Below are 19,534 nucleotides of genomic sequence, written 5' to 3'. Positions count from 1 at the left end.
CCTCGATCTTTCTTCCTCTCTTTCCTCTCTCCCCATCCCCTCTCTTGGCAGCATCCACAATTCCCCCCGGGCCTGGAGGTGACCGATGAAGTGCTGGAAAAGGCAGCTGGGACAGATGTCAACAACATGTGAGTTTTCTGAGGGTTCTGGGACTTGGCCACCATGGGTGAGGCCGCGGGCCTGGGGCAGGGCCAGAGGAGGGGGGCTTCTTTGGAGGCACAGCCTCTGGACTCGTCAGTCATCCAGACATATTTATGGGCCCACTCATTCCTCTCCCAAAATGCTTTGCTTCCCCCGAGTGCTTCCTTCAGATCCATTCCCAAAGTTCCTTCAGCCTTCTCATGACCAGTGACACACATGTGCTGGCCGGTGGTGCATCTGCGTAAATAAAAGAGGACAGAAATTAGTTCCTTGGCCCCAAACAGGCTCACACAAAGCCCCGAAAAGGAGAATGGCTCTGGATTTAGAGTCAGGAGGAGCTAGTTTTAAATTCTACCTGTTCCACTTCCTAACTGTGTGACCTTGGGCAAGTCACCCGTTCTCTGCCTCAGTTTCCTCATCTGTAAAATGGGAATAAATAACTCCCGGCTGTTATGAGGATCAAATGAGATGCTATCTGTAAGTGCCTTGCAAACCTTGGAACAGTTATGGTGATGATGGTGCCTCTGCTCTTCCTAACCAAGTGAAGCACTTAATCTCTGTGATCTCACTTTTCTCACATTTAACGCGGGAATCGTAACAGCACTTACCCAGCCGGAATGTCTGCTGGGAGGCTTGGGGAGATACTGTCTGTAAAGCGCTTTGTAAACTTAGGTGCTCTGTCAGTGTCAGTTATACAGAGGGCAAGCCTTCCCTTCTGGCCTTTTATAGCCCTGAAGCCTTGGGCCTCTGGACAGAAAGGGGCTGGAGAGCTAAGATCAGGAGAGAGCTTGGTTAGGAAGGGGCTGAAGGAGCTGGGCCACCGGGAGGTGAGCAGAAACCCAGACTCCCGGAATCCTGGTCAGTGGCCGCCTCCCAAATCCAGTCATCAGTGAGCTTGGGAAGCTCTGCCCTTGGCTTTTAACCGTGGCAGCAGCAGCAGCAGCCCCTTCAGAGCCCAGAGCTCCTCGGGATGTTTCCAGGATGTTTCATGGTGGGATAGCCTGGGTGGTGGCGTAGGGAAGGGAGGGTTCTGACTGATGCTTGAATCCTCGCTGAGAGCCACAGAGGAGGATTTCATGGATGGAAAACTGAAAGATAATAGCCCAAAGATGTCGAGTGACTTTGCCAAGGTCACACAGACAGAAAACATCTGAGGCAGGACTTGAATCGAGGCCCTTTAACTCTGAATCTGTTACTCTTTGTGCTATGCTAGGCTGCCTCACACTTAGGAAACACACACACACACACACACACACACACACAAACACACAGTCTGTTTCTTTCCTCTCTCTCTCTCCTTTCTTTGTCTCTCTCTGTCTCTTTCTCTCGTAAACTCAGTTGTGAGGTTTTAAAAAAATGTTTTATTTGTGCCTTTTTTTTTATATAACAAATCATTTCCAAATCACTCTGTCCCCAGTGAACTTTCCTTTGTAACAAAGTAAAAATGTGATATGGTGGAAAGAGCAGAATGGATTTGGAATGAGGACCTGAGTTCAGATCTTACCTCTGATGCTGACTGCCCGTGTGGCCTTGGCCTAAAATCTCTCAAGCTCCAGAGGCCTCATTTTCCTCATATAAAATAACAGGGTTGGAACAGGTGGCCTATAAAGACCCTCTGGGTTCTCTAGAGCAGTGATCCGGAGCAAAGTCAGCTAACCAGTGTGCACAACATTCTGTATCTGTGGGCCCCCACCCCTGCCATCAAAAAGAGGGAAAGCATATCTTCTGTGGGGCTAAGACTGGTCATTGCAGTAGCCTCAATTTTTTCAGCAAACAATGTAAATTTCTACCATAAATGTTACCAGGTCTTGTATTGCCCAAGAGGAGGCTGTGTGTGTGTGTGTGTTTCCTAAGTGAAACAGCCTAGCATGGTGCACAGAGCACTGGATTTGGAATCATAGGGTCTGGGTTCAAATCTCAGCCCTGCCACATAGTACCTGTATGACTTTGAACAAATTTGGCCTTTTCTAGGCCTCAGTTTCCATATCTGTAAAGTGACAGAATTGGACGAGATGACGCCTAAGGTCCCATCCTCTTCTATATCTCAGAACCCACGACCCCTGCAGCCACTGCTAGACTGTTCCACCATAGGCCTGGCCTCCTCCGACCTTGTTCTCTCTCTCTTGGCCTTTAGCTTCCAGCTCACCGTGGAGATGTTTGACTACATGGACTGCGAGCTGAAACTCTCAGAGTCAGGTGAGCCCTCCCAGGAAAGGTAGGTGATCCAGGGTCCGAGTGGAATTTCCTGGATTCCCAGAGTTAGGAGGAGGGGTGGAGTGGGGAGAGAAGAAAGGGGGCTTGAGGCCAGGCCTGTTAGCTGCGCCCTGAATCCTTCCAGGCCAGTGAGTATCTGAGGCCCGAGAAAAGGAGGACAGCCTCCCTGCCTCTCAGCGCAGGTTGGACAGATTCCCATGAAGGTAGTTCACTAGGTCATGTTTCCCAGGGTGCCAGGCTGTGCTGTACCTTCTGTCTCAGACAAGGACAGAAACATGCAGGTGACTCCCCCAGGCCCCCAGCCAGGCAAGTAAGGCAGGGAATGCTAGATTTGGAAGCAGAAAACTTGGGTTTGAATATCAGTACTACTATTGGGAAAATCACCAGACCTCTCTGGGTCTCAGTTTCCTCATTTGTAAATTAAGGGGGCTGAGCTCTGAGGACCCCTCCAGCTCTGAATCTATGATCTGATGTTTATCAGTCGTGGGAGGAAGTCCCCATCATTGTAGAACCGTCCCTTGGCATAGTCAGTCTGGTGTCTGGGACAGCGAGCTGAGGACGAGCGATGTGGCCCCCTCGCTGTGTAGCCTAGAGGCTTCCAAAGACTCTCCAGTGTGGGTGGAAGCCTCTGCCAAGGTGGAGGGAGACTCCTACCCCTCATTTCCTGGGCTACTCTGGTTCTCCAAGGACTTTGAAGTCTGGTAGCCTGCAGGCGTCTAGAGAGGAGGGCTGAACTGGGGGACGCTCCCCTTTGATATCTTGCAGACAGTCTGGAAGGGGCCGCTAAACCGTAAGGTGTGCTGGACTTAGAGTTGGGAAGCCCTGGGTTCAAATTCTATTTATTGCCTGTGTGATTTTGGAGAAGTCACTAAACTTCCCTTCCTTCATCTGTAAAATGAGGGCATTGAGCGAGATGGCCTCTGAGGTCCCCGCCAGCTTGCGGTCTCATCCTCTGAAAAGTCACTTCATTTCTATGGGCCTCAGTTTCCTCATCTGTAACATGAGGGCCTCTGGCGAGGTGAGGTCCCCACCAGCTATAGCTACAGTCCTTTCCCTGTCTTCTTACCAAGGCCTTCTTCTCCCTTGGCAGTCTTCCGACAGCTCAACACGGCCATCGCAGTGTCTCAGATGGCATCGGGCCAGTGCCGCCTGGCCCCCCTCATCCAGGTGATCCAGGACTGCAGCCACCTCTACCACTATACGGTCAAGCTCATGTTCAAACTCCACTCCTGTGAGTCCTCCTCTCCTGGCTTTCAGCCTCCCTGCCCCACCAAGGGCCACGGCCCTGACGTCCCTGGGGGTTTGCTGTGCATGCAAACAGCAGGGCTCTGGGCCTGACTCAGGGTTCCATGAGAGCCTTCCAGTCCAGCCAGACCTGGATGAATGGCTTGGGCAAGGCAGCCCCTGCCAGCCTCATTTATCCATTTCCCACTTTGTAGATTGTAAGGGGCAATTGGTTTTTTTTAACCCTACATGAACCCGAGATCACTCTCACTGCTCCTCACAAACACCAGCATGAGCTTGTGAGCTGCAGGCTCATTTTAATGACTTGATTTTAATATTATTAATGACCTTATTAATATTAATGCAATAATAACTTAATTTTACTATTAACCCAAGCCAAGCACTTATTTTTTTCTTAATAAATATAATTTTCTTAATTGCACTGTGCATTCCAAAGACAGCTAGGAATTAGGTTTGAATCGTCTACCATTTTTGTATTACTTGCATTACCTCTGTCTTCCATTATCACAGATAATTAATTAATTAATTAGTGAGTGTTTGTTGAATGCATGAATAATTCAGAATTGGCTGTTAAGTTCGTACCAATTCAGCAAACACTCACTGAACACCTCCTGTATGGGAGGCAGTAAAAAAGAATGATGGGCTCTGAATCAGACCAGACCCAGCTTTGAATCTTCCTCAGAATGTAGTTGCTCTGTGACCTGGGAGAGGTCCCTTTACTTCTCTGGAATATCAGTGGATTCATCTGTAAAAGGGACATAATGATACATATAATAGCTGCCTTCTAGAATTGCTATGATGCTCAAAAGAGAGAGAGCAGCCTGATGGTGCAGTGGATGGAGCACTGGGCCTAGCGTCAGGAAGACCCGAGTTCAAATCCAGCCTCAGACACTTACTAGCTATGGGTGACCCTGGGCAAGTGGAGCATTGGACCAGGAGGTAATTCTGGTTGAGAGTCAGCGGAGCATGGCAGGCTGATTGGTGGACCTAGAGACAGGAAGACCTGGCTTCAGATCCCACTTCTGACACGGTGCAATTATGAGCAAGTCAGTTAACGTCTCTTAACCTCAGATTTTGGATCTAGAAAATGAGGATAACGAATACCTTGTCGTGTGCATCGAGACATCATGATGGAGATCCAGCCTTGCAGTCAGGAAGGCCTGGATTCAAGTCCTGACCGTGACACCTAGTGGCTCTGTGACCCTAAGCAAAGCACTTAACCTCTCTCAGCCTCAGTTTACTTATTTGTAAAATTATGATACCTGGAATATCTTAAAGTCAGCATTCATGGTTATTACTATTAGGAGAACCTGAAGTCCTAGGCTGGCTTCACTACTTACTGGCCACATACCCTTGGACTAGTCACATTCTTTATCTGAGCCTTGGTTTCCTGATCTGTAAAATGGGGCTGGTAATATAAACAAGATCATATACGTAAAACTTTAGAGTGTTTTGTGAACAGATATAAAGTATTCTTCTTGCTCACTCAGGTCTGCCAGGTGACACGCTGCAGGGACACAGGGATCGTTTCCATGAGCAGTTTCACAGGTAACAGGAGGCAGGCCCAGAGGAAACAGTGATGGCCTATGGCACATTCAACAGAAAAGTGGCCTGAGGTGCCCTCCTTGGCTCCTGATGTGACCCCTCCCTCCAGTGTGGGGATTCTGAGAAGGGGGAGCTGTTGAGATTTGATAGGTCAGCACTTGTATGAAGAAGGTCCTATTTGGTGTTCCTTGAATTCAGCCCTCTCTGCTTGTGTAGAGGCTAGCCCTCATGTTTGGAACACACTCCTCCATCACTATCACCTCATAGAATTGCTAGGTTCTTTCAGGGCTCCAGGAAGCCTTTCCTAATGCCCTTCATTTGTTAGCTTTCCATCCTCAAATTCTCATGTATATCTGGGGCTCTTCACAGTTTTTGCATCACGAGCCTCTCTGGCCATCTGGCGGAGCCCCTTCTCAGAATAAAGTTCTAAGTAACTCAAACAAAATACACAGCATGACAAAAAGAAAAGCCATATGTTAAAATAAAACTATAAAAATATTTTAAAACAAGTTCACTCACCACAGGTTAGGAATCCTTATCTGTATATGTTCTCTTTTCTGCCCCTTCCCCACAATAGAATATAAGCATCTTGAGGACAGGAACTATTTCATCTTTTTTGTCTTTGTATCTCCAATGCCTACCACTGTTTCACGGGTATAGCAATTGCTTAATAAATGCCTGTTTTGAATTGAATTCGTTTTGGAGTATAGAAGAAGAAATCTTGAGCATCAAAGGAGAAAATGATAAACTGAAAAACTAAAGGCTGGTTCTTTCAAAATGCTAATAAAATGGATAAACCTTTAGCTAACCTCATTGAAGAGAAAAAGGGAAGAAAATCAAACTACTAAGTAGAAAATGAACAAGTACAGATTAGACTGGAATTCCTTATTCTGCTGGTTATGTCTTAGACCTCTTCGGCAGTCCAGCCTGATAAAGCCCATGGACATCTTCTCAGAATCATGTTTTTACATGCACAGAATAAAATACATAAGATTATAGAGAAAACCAATTATATTGAAATACAATTGCTAAAAAAAGTTCACAGACCCGAGGTTTGGAAGCCCTGTGCTAGCCTGACCTGTCCACTTTGTAACCATCAACCTCTCCCTGTTTGCAGCCTCAGAAACTTCTTCCGAAGGGCCTCGGACATGCTTTACTTCAAGCGCCTCATCCAGATTCCTCGGCTGCCAGAGGTATCTTTGCCTCTCTCCCTGAAAGCATCAGTGGACCCCTAAAAGCAAGGCTGTGAGGGGTGCAGACCCTGGCTAACTGCCACATAGGGATCTGCCCTTCCCTGCCCCCTCCGACTGTGGTGCACTGAGATCCCCAAGCAAGCAGGGCAGGCTGGAGCTTGTGTTCTCGGCATCCCGATGGGATGGGTCAGTTCAGGTGGTTCAAAGGTAGAGTTAGGGGAATAGTGAGTGACAAGGCCATATACAGAGATGGGCTGAAGATTGTGGGGCCCCTTAGCTGGAGAAGAGAAGATTTGGGGCACCATGTGAGCTGTCTTCAAATATCCGAAGGGCTGTTGCACACAAGAGGGGCTGGCCTTGTTCTGATGGGTCTTGGAAGACAACCAGGAACACTGGGGGGGCATTGTGGAGGGACAGATTTTGGCTGGAGGTCAGGAGTAACTTCCAAGGTAGAATGAGCTGCCTTGGGGGTCCTAGGTTCCTGTCTTCAGGGAGGGATTAGTTGGTTAACTATTTGTTGGGGGTGTTGGTGAGTATATCTTTACCAAAAAAAGGGTATTGATAGCTTGGTTTTTTTACACCCTTTTTATTTCCAAATATATTCCTCCCCATCCCCCTCCCCAGAAGGCCAGCTCTTGTAACAGAAGAGGTAGGGGAAGCAGTCTAGAATTGAGCAAGCCTGACAGTCCATGCAGCGGTCCATACCCATAGTCAGCCATGTCTGCAAAGAAGGGTGGAAGGTGCTTTTTCTCCCAAGGGGGGGGGGGGGATTGTCATCCAGATGTGACTTGTACTGAATGGCCGCCACAGTCTCTTCCTACTCTAAGGATCTCATTCCGAGCATCCTGCATTTTTTCCTTCCCTAGGGTCCTCCCAATTTTCTGCGGGCCTCGGCTCTCGCCGAGCACATCAAGCCAGTGGTGGTCATCCCTGAGGAAGCTCCTGAGGATGAGGAGCCAGAAAACCTCATTGAGATCAGCACTGGCCCCCCGGCTGGAGAACCCCAGGTGACAGCCTGCTAGCCATCGGTTTCCCTTGCTGCCTGAGCCCTTCCCCCTTGGGAGGTTATCATGTGAATGGCCTGGCTCTGGCATGGGGAAAGGGAGAGGGCAGAGTAATCCCCAGAGGGCCTCCCTGTCGCCCAGCTAAGCCCCGCTGGTTTTGTGGCATGAATGAATGAATGAATGAGTGAATGAATGAATGAATGCTGCCGCTATCCCTTGGGCTTCTCCTGGAGTGGAGAAGTGTTGCTAAGTGGATAAAAAGTGCTCATGGAGATTTGATTTGACTCTCCACAGGTGGTGGCTGACCTCTTTGAGCAGACATTTGGCCCCCCCAATGGCACAGTAAAGGATGATAGGTGAGAGGCCCAGAACCTCGGGGAGAAGAAGGGGAGACTCCGTGAGCAGAGCTAGGATGGGGGCTCAGTGGGGATGGTATAATGGATAGGGCATTAGGCTTGGAATCAAGAAGACCTGAGTTCAAATCGTTCCTCAGATACCTTAGTAGCTGTGTGACTGTGGGCAAGTCCCTTCACTTCTCTGGGCCTGAGTTGCCTCATCTGTAAAATGAGGAGGTTGGAGTCAGTAACCTATGAGAGGTCCCTTCCAGTGCTTTGAAGGGCAGGGGGTGGGGAAGTAGGAACTGTTGGTGAGATCCCAGATGCCCCTTGGAATCTGAACAAATGCACAGATGCACAGTGAAACACACTTTAACCAGAACAGTTTGGGGAGGGGATTCTGGTTAGTTTCATGTCCTGCTCAACGTAATATTTGTTTACCAAATCCTCGTTTGTCACTCCTCGTCAGACACTTTTCTATGTAGCACGAGCCCATTTTCCTTCCCTGGTAAATAGGGAACACGGACTAACACTGAGTATTTGCTGACTGAGGGTCTTAGGGAGTCACCGTTCTGAACATCATTTCACCTACATTTTGATTCAGAGCCATTGACCAGGAGCTCTGGTGCCCAGGGCAGTCACCGTAACCTGCGGAATCATTTAAGTTAGCCTCCTCATCAATAAGCTAGCATTTGTAGACCCTGCAGTGTGCCAGGCACTGTGCTAAGCACTAGAGATAAAAAAGATACATTTGAAATAGGTTCTGCCTTCAAAAAGTTTACATTTGAACAGGGGACGGTACAGATAGTCTATGCAGACTAGATACAGGGTGGTTTGGGAGGGAGGAGGCCATCCAGAAAGGCTTCATGGAGGAGGTGGCACTTAGGCCAAGCCCAGAATGGAACCAGGGATCCTGAGAGGCGGAGGTGAGGAGAGGGAGCGTTCCAGGCATGGGGCACGGCAAGGGCAAAGGTCCGGAAGTGGGAGATGAAGGGTTGTGTATGAGGACCATCAGTGGACCGGTGTGGCCGGGCCATAGAGTATGTGGAGAAGAGTAAGGTATAAGGGGACTGGAAAGACAGGAAGGGGCAGTTTGGGAAGAGCTTTGAATGCCAAAGAGGAGTTTATTGAGGAGGGGGTGGGAGTGGGGGCAGGGTTATAAAGACCTTCACTTTGGCAGGATCACTTTGGCACCTGTGTGGAGAAAGAGTGGGGAGAGATTGCAGAAAGGGAGACCCATTAGGAGCCCAGAAGAGAGGTGATAAAGGCCAGAGCTAGGGTGGAGAGGAGAGGCTGTGTGACCCTGGGCAAGTCATTTAATCTCTATATAGAGTAGGAGTCATACAGCAGATGTCATTGGGAGGGGGAATTTCCTCCTTGAGAATTAAGGATTAATTAAATCATAGGGCTAGGGAGGAGAGGGAAGGGGTGAGGGGCAGTGGGGAGAGTAAGAGATGAGGAGAGGAGGAGAGAGAGGGAGAGAGGGGAAGGAGAGGGAAAGTGAGAGGCAGAGGAGAGAGATAGAGGAGGGAAGGAGAGAGGGAAAGAGGGAGAGGAGAGAGGAGGAGGAGGAAAGAGAGAGAGAAGAAGGGAGAGGGAGAGGAGAGCCAGGGACCCAGGATGGAGCCTTCGGGGAGGCCCAGCTAGGATGGTGTATGGATGCCACCTGCGTGGGGCCATGCCCCGGTGCAGCCCAACCACCATGTGCCCACAGGGACCTCCAGATTGAGAACCTGAAGAGGGAGGTCGAGATGCTCCGAGCTGAACTAGACAAGATCAAGCTAGAGGTGGGTGCCCCGCACCCCGGGAGTTGTGATACCTCGATTGTCATCAGCAGTATCTGTGGTGGGAAGGGATGCAAGGTCCCCCACCGGCCTGGGCATCTGCAGAGTCCTGGGTTCCAGTCCTACCCTGGTCTGACCCTGGCCCCGGGCATGGGATTTAAAACCTCTCTTTGCCTCCGTTTTCCCATTTACAGAAAGATACAAAACGGTCCCTGTGACACAGACCTCGCTGAGCTAGTCTGAGGCTCAGATGAGATGCCCGGAAAGTGCTTTGTGGGGGCGGAGGTCATCATTATGATTATAGCAGTTGTGAGGATCCTGGGAGATGATGGCCATGCTGCGCTGACTTTAATGTGCTGTAGAAATGCCTGACAGTGTGGTGTCATGGAGAGAGGGCTATCCCAGAGCCAGGACGTCCTGGGTTCAAGTCCTGGCTCTTGGCCGTGTGACCTTGGGCAAGTCACTTAATACGTCCCAGTGCCCCCCGAGAACTTTAGAGACAGCTCTAAGTGCAGAGTGGGCGCTGGGCCTCATTGGTAGAGGGAAGAGTAACAGCCTCCTGAGAATACTAGCCGACCTGACCAGCTCGATGGCTCAGGGTAAAGCACTGGGCCTGGAGTCAGAAAGACCCGAGTTCGAGTCTGGCCTCATATCCTGGCTGGGTGACCCTGGGTAAGTCACTTCACCCTGTTTGCCTCAGTTTCCTGACATGTAAAATGAGCCAGAGAAGGAAACGGTAAACCAGTCCAGTGTCTGCCAAGAAAACCCAAAAGGGGTCACGAAGAGCCAGATGCAACTGAACAGCCATATGACAATGATACTCCATAATAATATATAATCAGACTCATAATGGGATAGAGATGGGAGCTGTGGTTTCATTAGGGTCCTCCTAGATGAGGAAAGCCCTCCGCCAGCACAGGCTGGCGCCTGCTCTGAGTTGCCCGGGGCACGGAGAGGTGTGGAGGTTTGCCCCAGGTCACTTGTCTTGGGGGTACTGGCTCCTTGGGTGCTGGGGATGGAGGGCGAGGGGGTGTGCCCAGGCGTCCCTGACTCTCTCCTTCCCCGTGCCCAGGCCCAGAGGTACATCACGCAGTTGAAGGGCCAGGTGAACGGGCTGGAGGCCGAGCTGGAGGAGCAGCGCAAGCAGAAGCAGAAGGCTCTGGTGGACAATGAGCAGCTGAGGGATGAGCTGGAGCAGCTGAGGAAGGCCAGGCTGGAACAGGAGCGGGCCCAGGGCCTCTACCAGGAGGCCGAGAGTAGGTCCTGGGCCCGGGCAGGGGTGGGGAATGGTGAGGAGGCTGAGCAGAGCACAACATACACGTGCACGCGCACACACACACACAAAAGGCCTAGAGTAGTTCCTGGGCCAGGTGGGGGCGGGGGATGGCAAGGAGTCTGAGCAGAGCACTGCACACACACACACACACACACACACACACACACACACAAACACACACACACACACACACACACACGAGGCCTAGAGTAGTTCCTGGGCCAGGTAGGGGTGGGGGATGGCGAGGAGGCTGAGCAGAGCACAACACACACATGCGCACACACACACACGCACACCCCCCCGATACTCCCTCACCATATGAGGGGACTCTCCTACTCCAGGGTGGACTCTGTGCCCGGCCCCTCCAACCTGCCATTGCCTCATGAGGAGAGCCTAGAAGCGGGCAGACCCATGCTCACACTTCTGCAGCAATCCTAGGGGATGGGGCCTGCACCAAAGGGGCAGCAGTATTTTTGGGGCGTGGTTCTGGGCAGGGAGATAGGGCACAACTGAAGATCCGTGTGACCCTGGACAAGTCACCTACCATCTCAGCCTCAGTCTCCTCATCTGTAAAATGGGGATGGTAATCATCAGGCCTGCCTCCCAGGGTGGTTGTGAGGCAGATGTGATAACATCCTGTGTAAAGTGCTTTGCAAACCTTAAAACTCTCTACAGATGAGGCTGTTGTTGTTACCCTCCAGACCTGAGATCGGTCATTGCCACACCCCACCTTTGGCTCCGTTTTGTTTTTTGTTAACGTTATTGTAATCATTTTCTCAGGGCGGGGTGTTAATGTACTGGCCTCCCCAACCTGTGCTCACCCCCCTTTTTCCAGAGAAGGCCAGTGCCACCGAGGCTCGGTACACCAAGCTGAAGGAGAAACACAGCGAGCTGATCAACACCCATGCCGAGCTACTCAGGAAGGTACAGGCTGCCCCTCCGCCCCCCAGCCCAGGGGCACCCAGTCAGTCAGGGACAGCAGGCAAGGCCCTTGGGCCACAGGGGGTCACTTGATGGGTGACCTCAGCCAAGTGACCACTAACCTGTAAGCAAAAATAAAACTAGACTTGGTGTCGGTCAGTAAAGCGCCTCCTGTGTGCCAGGCACTGTGCTCAACACTGGGAATACAAAGAAAAACAAAAACAGGATGCCTGCCCTCAAAGAGCTTCCATTCTAACGGGGGAGGCAGCCTGGAAATCACACGTACGTTAGCCAGTCGATCGGCAAGCTTCTTTGAAAGGCCCTCTCTTGTCCAGAGTCATCGGAGGTGATCAGAGACTGGCAGGTGGGTTCCTTTCTGGGGGGGGGTCTCACTGGGCCTCCCTGTCTGAACTCAGAACGCAGATACGGCCAAGCAGCTGACCGTGACCCAGCAGAGCCAGGAGGAGGTGGCGCGAGTGAAGGAGCAGCTGGCCTTCCAGATGGAGCAAGTGAAGCGTGAGTCGGAGATGAAGGTATGTGTGACCCTCCCACGCTCTCCGCGGGGACTCCGGTTCTCTCGAGCCAAAGACCACGTGGGGAGCGGCTGCTGGGGAGCTCCCGAGCCCCCCAGACACCCTCCCCTGGTCCCCGATTGTGATAGGTCACATATCAGATAAAGGCCCCAGACAGCAGGCTGCCCCTGTGGTCTGTGGCCCCCTCCCCAGCGGCCCCCCGCTGCCCTGGGTGACGCGTTTTCCCGTCCCAGTTAGAGGACCAGAGTTACCAGCTGGAGAAGCTAAAGAGAGAGCTGGACGCCAAAGCAGGAGAGCTGGTCCGGGTGCAGGAGACGCTGAGCCTCAAGGAGCAGGTGCGAGAACCAGGGAGGTGGATGCTACTGTTAGACCCATTTTACGGATGAAAGAGCAGTGAAGCGTCAGGGTTGGATTTGAACTCAGGTCTTCATGGCTCCAGTGCTCCACTGGCTGCCTTAAAGAACTAGGGAGGCTGTGCCGTACATAAATAAGCATTGTATGAGGGGAGGGAGTGAAGAAGGGGAAAGATTGAAAACACACACACACACACACACACACACACACACACACACGTGTGCATGCTCTGGGAAAACTTGGGGAAACAACTCTTTCATGTGGGGATTACGGAAAGCTATGTGGGCGCCTGAGCTGAGCTCTGAAGGAAGCTGAGGATTCTGAAAAGTGGCGATGGGGAGGGAGGGCATTCCAGGCATGAGGCACAGCATGGACAAAAGTGTGGAGGAGGGAGATGGCAAGTTGAGTTCAGGACCCAACTAATGATCTGCTTTGGCTGGAATGTAGAACAGGTTGTGGAGGACTTTAAGTGCCAGCCTGAGTTCGTGTTTATCCTAGAGGCAATAGGGAGCCAGGATAGCATTATATAGTGGAATTAAATCCTGGACCTAGAGTCAGACAACGTGAGTGCTCTACCCCTTGCTGCCTGTGGGACCTTGGACAAGTCATTGAAGGCCCTCTCTGTGCCTCAGCTTCCTCATTTGTTAAATGAAGAGGTTAGACTCTTCTATCTCTAAATCAATGGTCCTATGATACTGAGTCATTTTGCTTCTCTGTGCCTCAGTTTCCCCATAGGTAAAAAAGAGGGGGTTGGGCCCAATGGCCTCCAGCCCTCCAGTCCACATCAAATAAAGGTCCGCCCCACCTACCCCCAGAAATAGGCACCCCTCTTGGTTCTGGCAAGGGCACCCTAGGGTTCCCCCAGCACCCACTGGGTAGGTAGCAGAGAAATAAGAAACAGGGAAGCTCTAAACTGGGAAACTTCCCTCCTTCCCCGGGGAATCTTACTCTAGTTGGGTATGGATGGATTGCCCCCTGGTGGAAGACCCTGTGCTAAGTAGCCAAAAGAAATAAGACAGGCCTAGCTTGTTGAAGAGAGCACAGGACCTGAAGACGGGAAGACCCAGGTTCAGATCCTTCCTCAGAGCTTCCTAGCTGATAGAGGCCCTCTGAACCTCCTCACCAATAAGATAGGGATCAGAATACCTGTAGGGTTGTTGTGGGGCCTGGGCCCCAATCCTGCCTCTGACACTTACCATTCATATGACTGTGAGCATGTCACTTAACCTCTTGAGCCTCAGTTTCCTCACTTGTAAAGTGGGGATGATGTTAGAAAGGCAGCCCCAGGAGTTAGGAAGACCTGAGTTCAAGTCTTGCCATTAAAGTATACTGGCTGTATTCCCTAAGGCAAGTCACCTGATCCATCAGTGCACTGGGCAGCTCTCATCAGGGCTTTGGAGGGGCAGAGAGGTAGCAGCCTGCAGTAGTAGAGTTTCCTCACCTGGGAGTTCTCTACTTTCATGACATCCTGGTCAATCAAAAAGTGCCTACAGGGGGATGGTAGGGAGGCTCAAATGGAAGACTGGATAGATGAAAGAAAAAGCATTAATTAAGCTCTTACTGCATACCAAGCACTGAAGCTACAACTAGGAAAGCAGGACAGTCAGTGGCCTGGAGGAGCTCCCGCTCTGACAAGCTGGAATGTTTAGAAAGCGCCGAATAAACAGCAGCTGTTAGGATTCTGGTCCCTGATCCCGGGGGCTCATCTGAGGAGGACAAGAGGGGCTAGGGGCAAGGGAGAATGTAGATACGTGCAGAGAGATTCTCATCTGCTGTCTCTGTCACTAAAGGAATGGTGTGTGTGTCTGTGTGTGTATGAAAATGGGAATTGAAGAGATCTCAGCACACATTTTATATTCATATGTATATCCACACGTATGTTTGTGTATATATACATATACATGCATATATACATATGTGTGCCCAGATGTGTGTGTGTAAGCTGGGGCCTCAGAGGGTCAGTCAGCAGGCAAGCGTTTCTAGGTTCCTGCTGAGTGCCAAGCACTGTGCTGAGCTGTAGGGATGCAAAGTCAGTCCCTGCCCTCAAGGAGCTCACAGTCTAATGGGCAGACAACAAGCAGCCGTGTACCAAAGAGATATGCATCACAGTGGATAGAGCACCGGCCCTGGAGTCAGGAGGACCTGATTTCAAATGCGGCCTCAGACACTTGACACTTACTAGCTGTGTGACCCTGGGCAAGTCACTTAACCCATTGCCTAGCCAAAAGAAAAAGATTAGGAAAGGTACCTCTTTCTTCCTCCCAGCTTCCTTCCCCTCCCTCTTCTTTTTTCTCTCTCCCTCTCTTTTCTCTCTCTTTCCCCCTCTCTGTGTCTCTGTCTCTCTCTTCGCTTCCCTTCTCTTCTCTTCTCTTTTCTCTCTCTCCTCTCTCTCTGTCTCTGTCTCTCTCTCTCTCTCTCTCTCTCTCTCTCTCTCTCTCTTGTCTCTCTCTTCCTCCCTCCTCTCGTCTCCTCTCGTCTCCTCTCCTCTTCCTTCCCTTCCCTTCCTTCCCTTCCCTTCTCTCTTCTCTCCTCTCCTCTTCTCTCTCTCTCTCTCTCTCTCTCTCTCTCTCTCTCTCTCTCTCTCTCTCTCGTCTCTCTCTTCCTCCCTCCTCTCGTCTCCTCTCGTCTCCTCTCCTCTTCCTTCCCTTCCCTTCCTTCCCTTCCCTTCTCTCTTCTCTCCTCTCCTCTTCTCTCTCTCTCTCTCTCTCTCTCTCTCTCTCTCTCTCTCTCTCTCTCTCTCTCTCTCTCTCTCTCTCTCTCTTTCCTTCTCCTTCTCTCCCTCTTTCTTTCCCTCCTGTTTTCTCTCTCTTTTGAAAGGTTGTCTTATGCTGGAAGAGGGATTAGATGGGCGTGTTCTATTGCATGGCCTCAGAAAGTAGAGCTGAGGTCAGTGAGTGAAAGGTGCAAGTTTAAGCTTGCTCTAAGGGCAAACTGGCCAGCATCAGAGCCATGCGAAAGGGGAATGAACGAGCTGAGTCTGTTACAGGGTATCTGGGTCCCCTCTTTAGAAATTTTTAGGGGCAGCTAGGTGGAGCAGTGGATAGAGCACTGGCCCTGCCGTCAGGAGGACCTGAGTTCAGATCCCGCCTCAGACACATAACTCTCTCACTAGCTGTGTGACCCTGGGCAAGTCACTTAACCCCAATCGCCTCACTAAAAAAAAAAAAAGTTTTCAGCCAGAGCCCTAGTGGCCATCTGTCAGGGGGTCGTAGAAGAGCCTGTCGGTCGGGTTGGCCCGGATGGCTGGGGAGGGCCCAGACAGTGCTGACGTACTGTGACATCAGAGCCGGGAGGTGATCAGGGGTCAGGGTGATGAGCAGAGCAGAGCTGGGAGGGTCAGCACCTCACTCCATCCCCTGGGGGGTTTGCAGAGTGGCTCCGAGCTGAGCTCCAAGCTGGATGCCCTCCACTCGGAGAAGGAGTCTCTGAGCAGCGCAGTAAGGCAGCGGGAGGCCGAGCTGCAGTCTGCACAGAGCCTGGTGCAGGAGAAGGAGGCGGCCCTGAATCGGGAGCAAGAGCGGAGCAGCCGGGAGATTGGCGAGCTGCAGGGGAGGCTGGTGGAGAAGGTAACCCGTGCTCCTTGCCCCGTGGTAGGCGGGGAGGAGCTGTCACCAGCAGCTTCTCTCCCCAGGAAGCCCACATTTTGGGCGGCTGGCTTTACCACTTGGGCCTTGGTTTCCTCATATGTAAAATGAAGGGTTTGGACTAGATGACCTCTGAGATCCTAAGGTCCCTTCCAGCCCTAGAGATATGACTGCATGGTGTCTTTCCTGGTTCTCCTCATCCTAGTCTAGAGGTTTTAAGGTACCAAGAAGCTCTAGAGAGAAAGGGAGGCGGCGTGGGTGCCCACTTGTGGTGAGAGTCACAGGCTTTCAGGGAGGATTCCTCTGTATGTTGCTGCTGTAGAAAATGAGCCTGAGGTCTGAGTGGGACAAAGGCATCTGCCTTTGTGGTGTAACAGAGCCCCTCCTGGTTGGATATCAGAAGACCTAGGTTTGAATCCCATCTCTGCTGCCCTCTACCACCTATGGGACCTTGGGCAAGTCACTTAATTTTTTCTGAGCCTCAGTTTCCCTACTCTGTAAAATGAGGCAGTTGGACCACACATCCTCCTATGATCCTGACCTCCTCCTTCTGTGAGATATAACACTGCGTTATTGGAGAGAGCGCTGGACTCAGAGACACATTCAGATCTCAGGGGACACTAAGAAGTGAGGTCATCGGGCGAGATCAGAAGCGTCAAACACGGGGTCAGAACTAGATTAAAATGGTAGTGGGAAACATTGAACAAAGTTAGTAAAAATACAGTAAAACATAGATAATGTTAATAGGTGGTTTTCTCAGTCAGTATGCGGCCTGCCGGGTTCCTCACGTATGGTGGCATGGCCCCATTTTCTATTTGACTTTGATGCTCCCAGACTAGATGACCTTGGGTCCCTTCCACCCATCCCCTCAACCTCCGTTTTCCCATCTGCAAGATGGGGATAAAAATACCCACCCCTGCCTACATGGCAGGGTTCTCACAAAGTGCCTCGTGAGCTGGGAGGCGCTTCATCGCTGTGGACGGTTTTGCTCGCCTTTCCCAGGAGGCCCAGCACCAGGGGCTGCAGCAGAGACTCCTGGATGAACAGTTCTCCGTGCTCCAGGGCGCCGTGGCAGAGGCAGAAAACACCATGAGGGATGCCGTGGGCAAGCTGGATGACCCCCTGCACCTGCGCTGTACCAGCTCTCCAGGTCGGGGAGGGAGGGAGGGAGGGGCAGAGAAAACCGTATCTGTGGAGGCCGAGCCCCGACTTCCATTTTTTATTGATGTTTTCTTGACACCTTTTAAGTTTTCACACTTGTCATTTCTGGGTGCACCCGCCCTACTCTTGCCCTGTCCTTGTGGGAAAATGCGATTCAGCCAAGCAAACCAACATCAGCCAGCATCCTTCAGTGTATGCACCCTTCCGTACCCATAGCCCCCCACCTCTCTGACCGGAAGAGGCCAGTACTTCTTCCTTCTCCAGAGCCAAGACTGCTCGCTTTGACTAACAGATATAAATTATAGTACTTAAATAAATTAATGTGTCTGTGTGAAGCCCTTTGGCTTCATTTTACTGTCCTTCCCATTTATCTTGTGGACGTGGTATACAGCTAGGTCCCAATCAGTACAAATAACGAGTCGTGTGAATTCTAATAGTTCACCATTAGAATGTGCACCACATGTTTCTGCTAGAAGCGATCGCTGTTTTGTACATGATTGTAACTGCGAATAGCGCTCACTCAGACGCATGTGGCTCCTTTGCGGGATTCCTCCTTTGCACTAATCAGGACCTCTCTCTGTGCTGTTTTCCTGGCCTGACTTCCTTCCCTCTGCATCAGCTGAGATAAATCTTCCCGTGCTCTTCTGTATCAGTCATAGGTTGTCATTTCTTAGGGCACGGCGTATTTCCCTTACATTCACACACCACTTTGTTCCAGCATTCCCCAAGGGAAGGATGCCCTCTCTGTTTCCAGATTCTGGCTAGCACAGCGAATTCTGCCTCTCCATGGAGCAGGGCGTGAGAGGAAGGGCTGGTTCTGGGGGTCGGAGGAAGCCGGCTTTCTCTGATCTCAAGGCCCCGCTGGGCTGGGCTCTTTGGGGTGTGTCACTCACCTGAGCCCCAGCTCTTCCAGGGCAGTTGAAGCAGGTCCACTCCATGGAAAGGCAGCTCCAAACAGGGGCCACAAGCCTGGCCAGGCCGGGAGTAGTGATGATGGGAGGAAGCCTCAGCTGTCGGTCCTTTATCCCTAACGGTCCCTGTCCCCCGTCCCCTCCCCTCCGACCTATATTTCCAGATTACTTGGTGAGCCGGGCCCGGGCCGCCCTGGAAGCCTTGAGTGCCCTGGAGAAGGGGCAGACGAAGTATGTGGCCTCGATGACCGGTGAGTCAGAAGGAGGAGCTACTGGGCACTAGGCTGGGGAGAGGGCAGGATTCTCAAGGGTGAGAGAGATGGAGCTGCCATAACCAGTCAGTCAGTAAGCATTTATTAAGCACCTCCTGTGTGCCAGACCCTGTGCTAAGTCCTGGGGCTGCAGAAAGAAGCACAAGACAGCCCTTGCCCTCAGGGTGTTCCCAGTCTAATGAAGACCATAGTTACCAGCATGCCCTGGGCCTTCCAGCTGGGTCACTCAGACAACTGTTCAACGAGCATTTTTTAAGGACCCACTATGCTTCAAGCGTTGTGTTTTGTACTGGAGATAGAAAAACAAGAGCAAAACAATCCCTGCCCTCAAGGAGCTTACAGTCTAACGGGAAAGATGAAGATAACACGTACAGGGGAGGGGAACCTGCCGCCTATTGACAGAATCCAAATTTTACACAATGTCTGTCATGGATCAATCTAGGCACACACATAGTGTGTGTATGCGTGATCTTTATATGTGATGTTTACATGAGCCAACATGCAAACATGTATGAATAATTATAGACGCAAAACAATATTTGTACACGTGACAATTAGTGAGATTTCACTTCAGCAAACACCAAGCACTTTCTCTGTCTCTGTCTCTGTCTTTTACTGTTTCTCTGTCTCTGTTTCTCCATCTTTCTGTCTCTGTCTCTGTCGTTCTATCTTTGTTTCTCTGTCTCTATATCTCTCTGTCTCTGTCTCTATCTTTGTTTCTCTGTCTCTATCTCTCTGTCTTTCACTGTTTCTCTGTCTCTGTTTCTGTCTCTCTTTGTCTCTGTCTCTCTGTCTCTGTCTTTCACTGTTTCTCTGTGTTTGTCTCTGTCTCTATCTCTATCTTTGTTTCTCTGTCTCTATATCTGTCTTTTACTGTTTCTCTGTCTCTGTTTCTCCATCTCTTTCTGTCTCTCTGTCTCTGTCTCTATCTTTGTTTCTCTGTTTCTCTGTCTCTGTATCTCTCTGTCTCTCATTGTTTCTCTGTCTCTGTCTCTATCTTTGTTTCTCTTTCTCTCTGTCTCTGTCTTTCACTGTTTCTCTGTCTCTGTTTCTCCATCTCT

General features: G+C 50.9%; 1 protein-coding gene across 3 annotated transcripts in view; it reads left to right on the top strand.

Moving 5' to 3' along the window:
- Positions 1-19,534, top strand: part of HIP1R (huntingtin interacting protein 1 related) — a 79,691-nt gene that overhangs the window by 46,939 nt on the left and 13,218 nt on the right. For 2 of the 3 annotated variants that reach the window (XM_020970212.2, XM_020970210.2), the window contains exons 6-20: positions 52-128; positions 2,276-2,337; positions 3,446-3,586; positions 5,091-5,148; positions 6,263-6,338; positions 7,205-7,345; positions 7,637-7,698; positions 9,392-9,464; positions 10,534-10,717; positions 11,573-11,661; positions 12,075-12,191; positions 12,425-12,526; positions 15,917-16,111; positions 17,132-17,279; positions 18,366-18,452. In XM_020970212.2, the coding sequence (XP_020825871.1) occupies positions 52-128; positions 2,276-2,337; positions 3,446-3,586; positions 5,091-5,148; positions 6,263-6,338; positions 7,205-7,345; positions 7,637-7,698; positions 9,392-9,464; positions 10,534-10,717; positions 11,573-11,661; positions 12,075-12,191; positions 12,425-12,526; positions 15,917-16,111; positions 17,132-17,279; positions 18,366-18,452 (1,612 nt within the window). The remainder of the gene's footprint in view (positions 1-51; positions 129-2,275; positions 2,338-3,445; positions 3,587-5,090; positions 5,149-6,262; positions 6,339-7,204; positions 7,346-7,636; positions 7,699-9,391; positions 9,465-10,533; positions 10,718-11,572; positions 11,662-12,074; positions 12,192-12,424; positions 12,527-15,916; positions 16,112-17,131; positions 17,280-18,365; positions 18,453-19,534) is intronic. The other variant, XM_020970211.2, reaches the window with a different exon arrangement.

This window comes from Phascolarctos cinereus, unplaced genomic scaffold (assembly GCF_003287225.1).
Source record: "Phascolarctos cinereus isolate Bilbo 61053 unplaced genomic scaffold, phaCin_HiC Scaffold_4;HRSCAF=312, whole genome shotgun sequence".
Taxonomy (NCBI): Eukaryota; Metazoa; Chordata; class Mammalia; order Diprotodontia; family Phascolarctidae; genus Phascolarctos; species Phascolarctos cinereus.
This window is presented reverse-complemented; position numbering and strand designations above follow the sequence as displayed.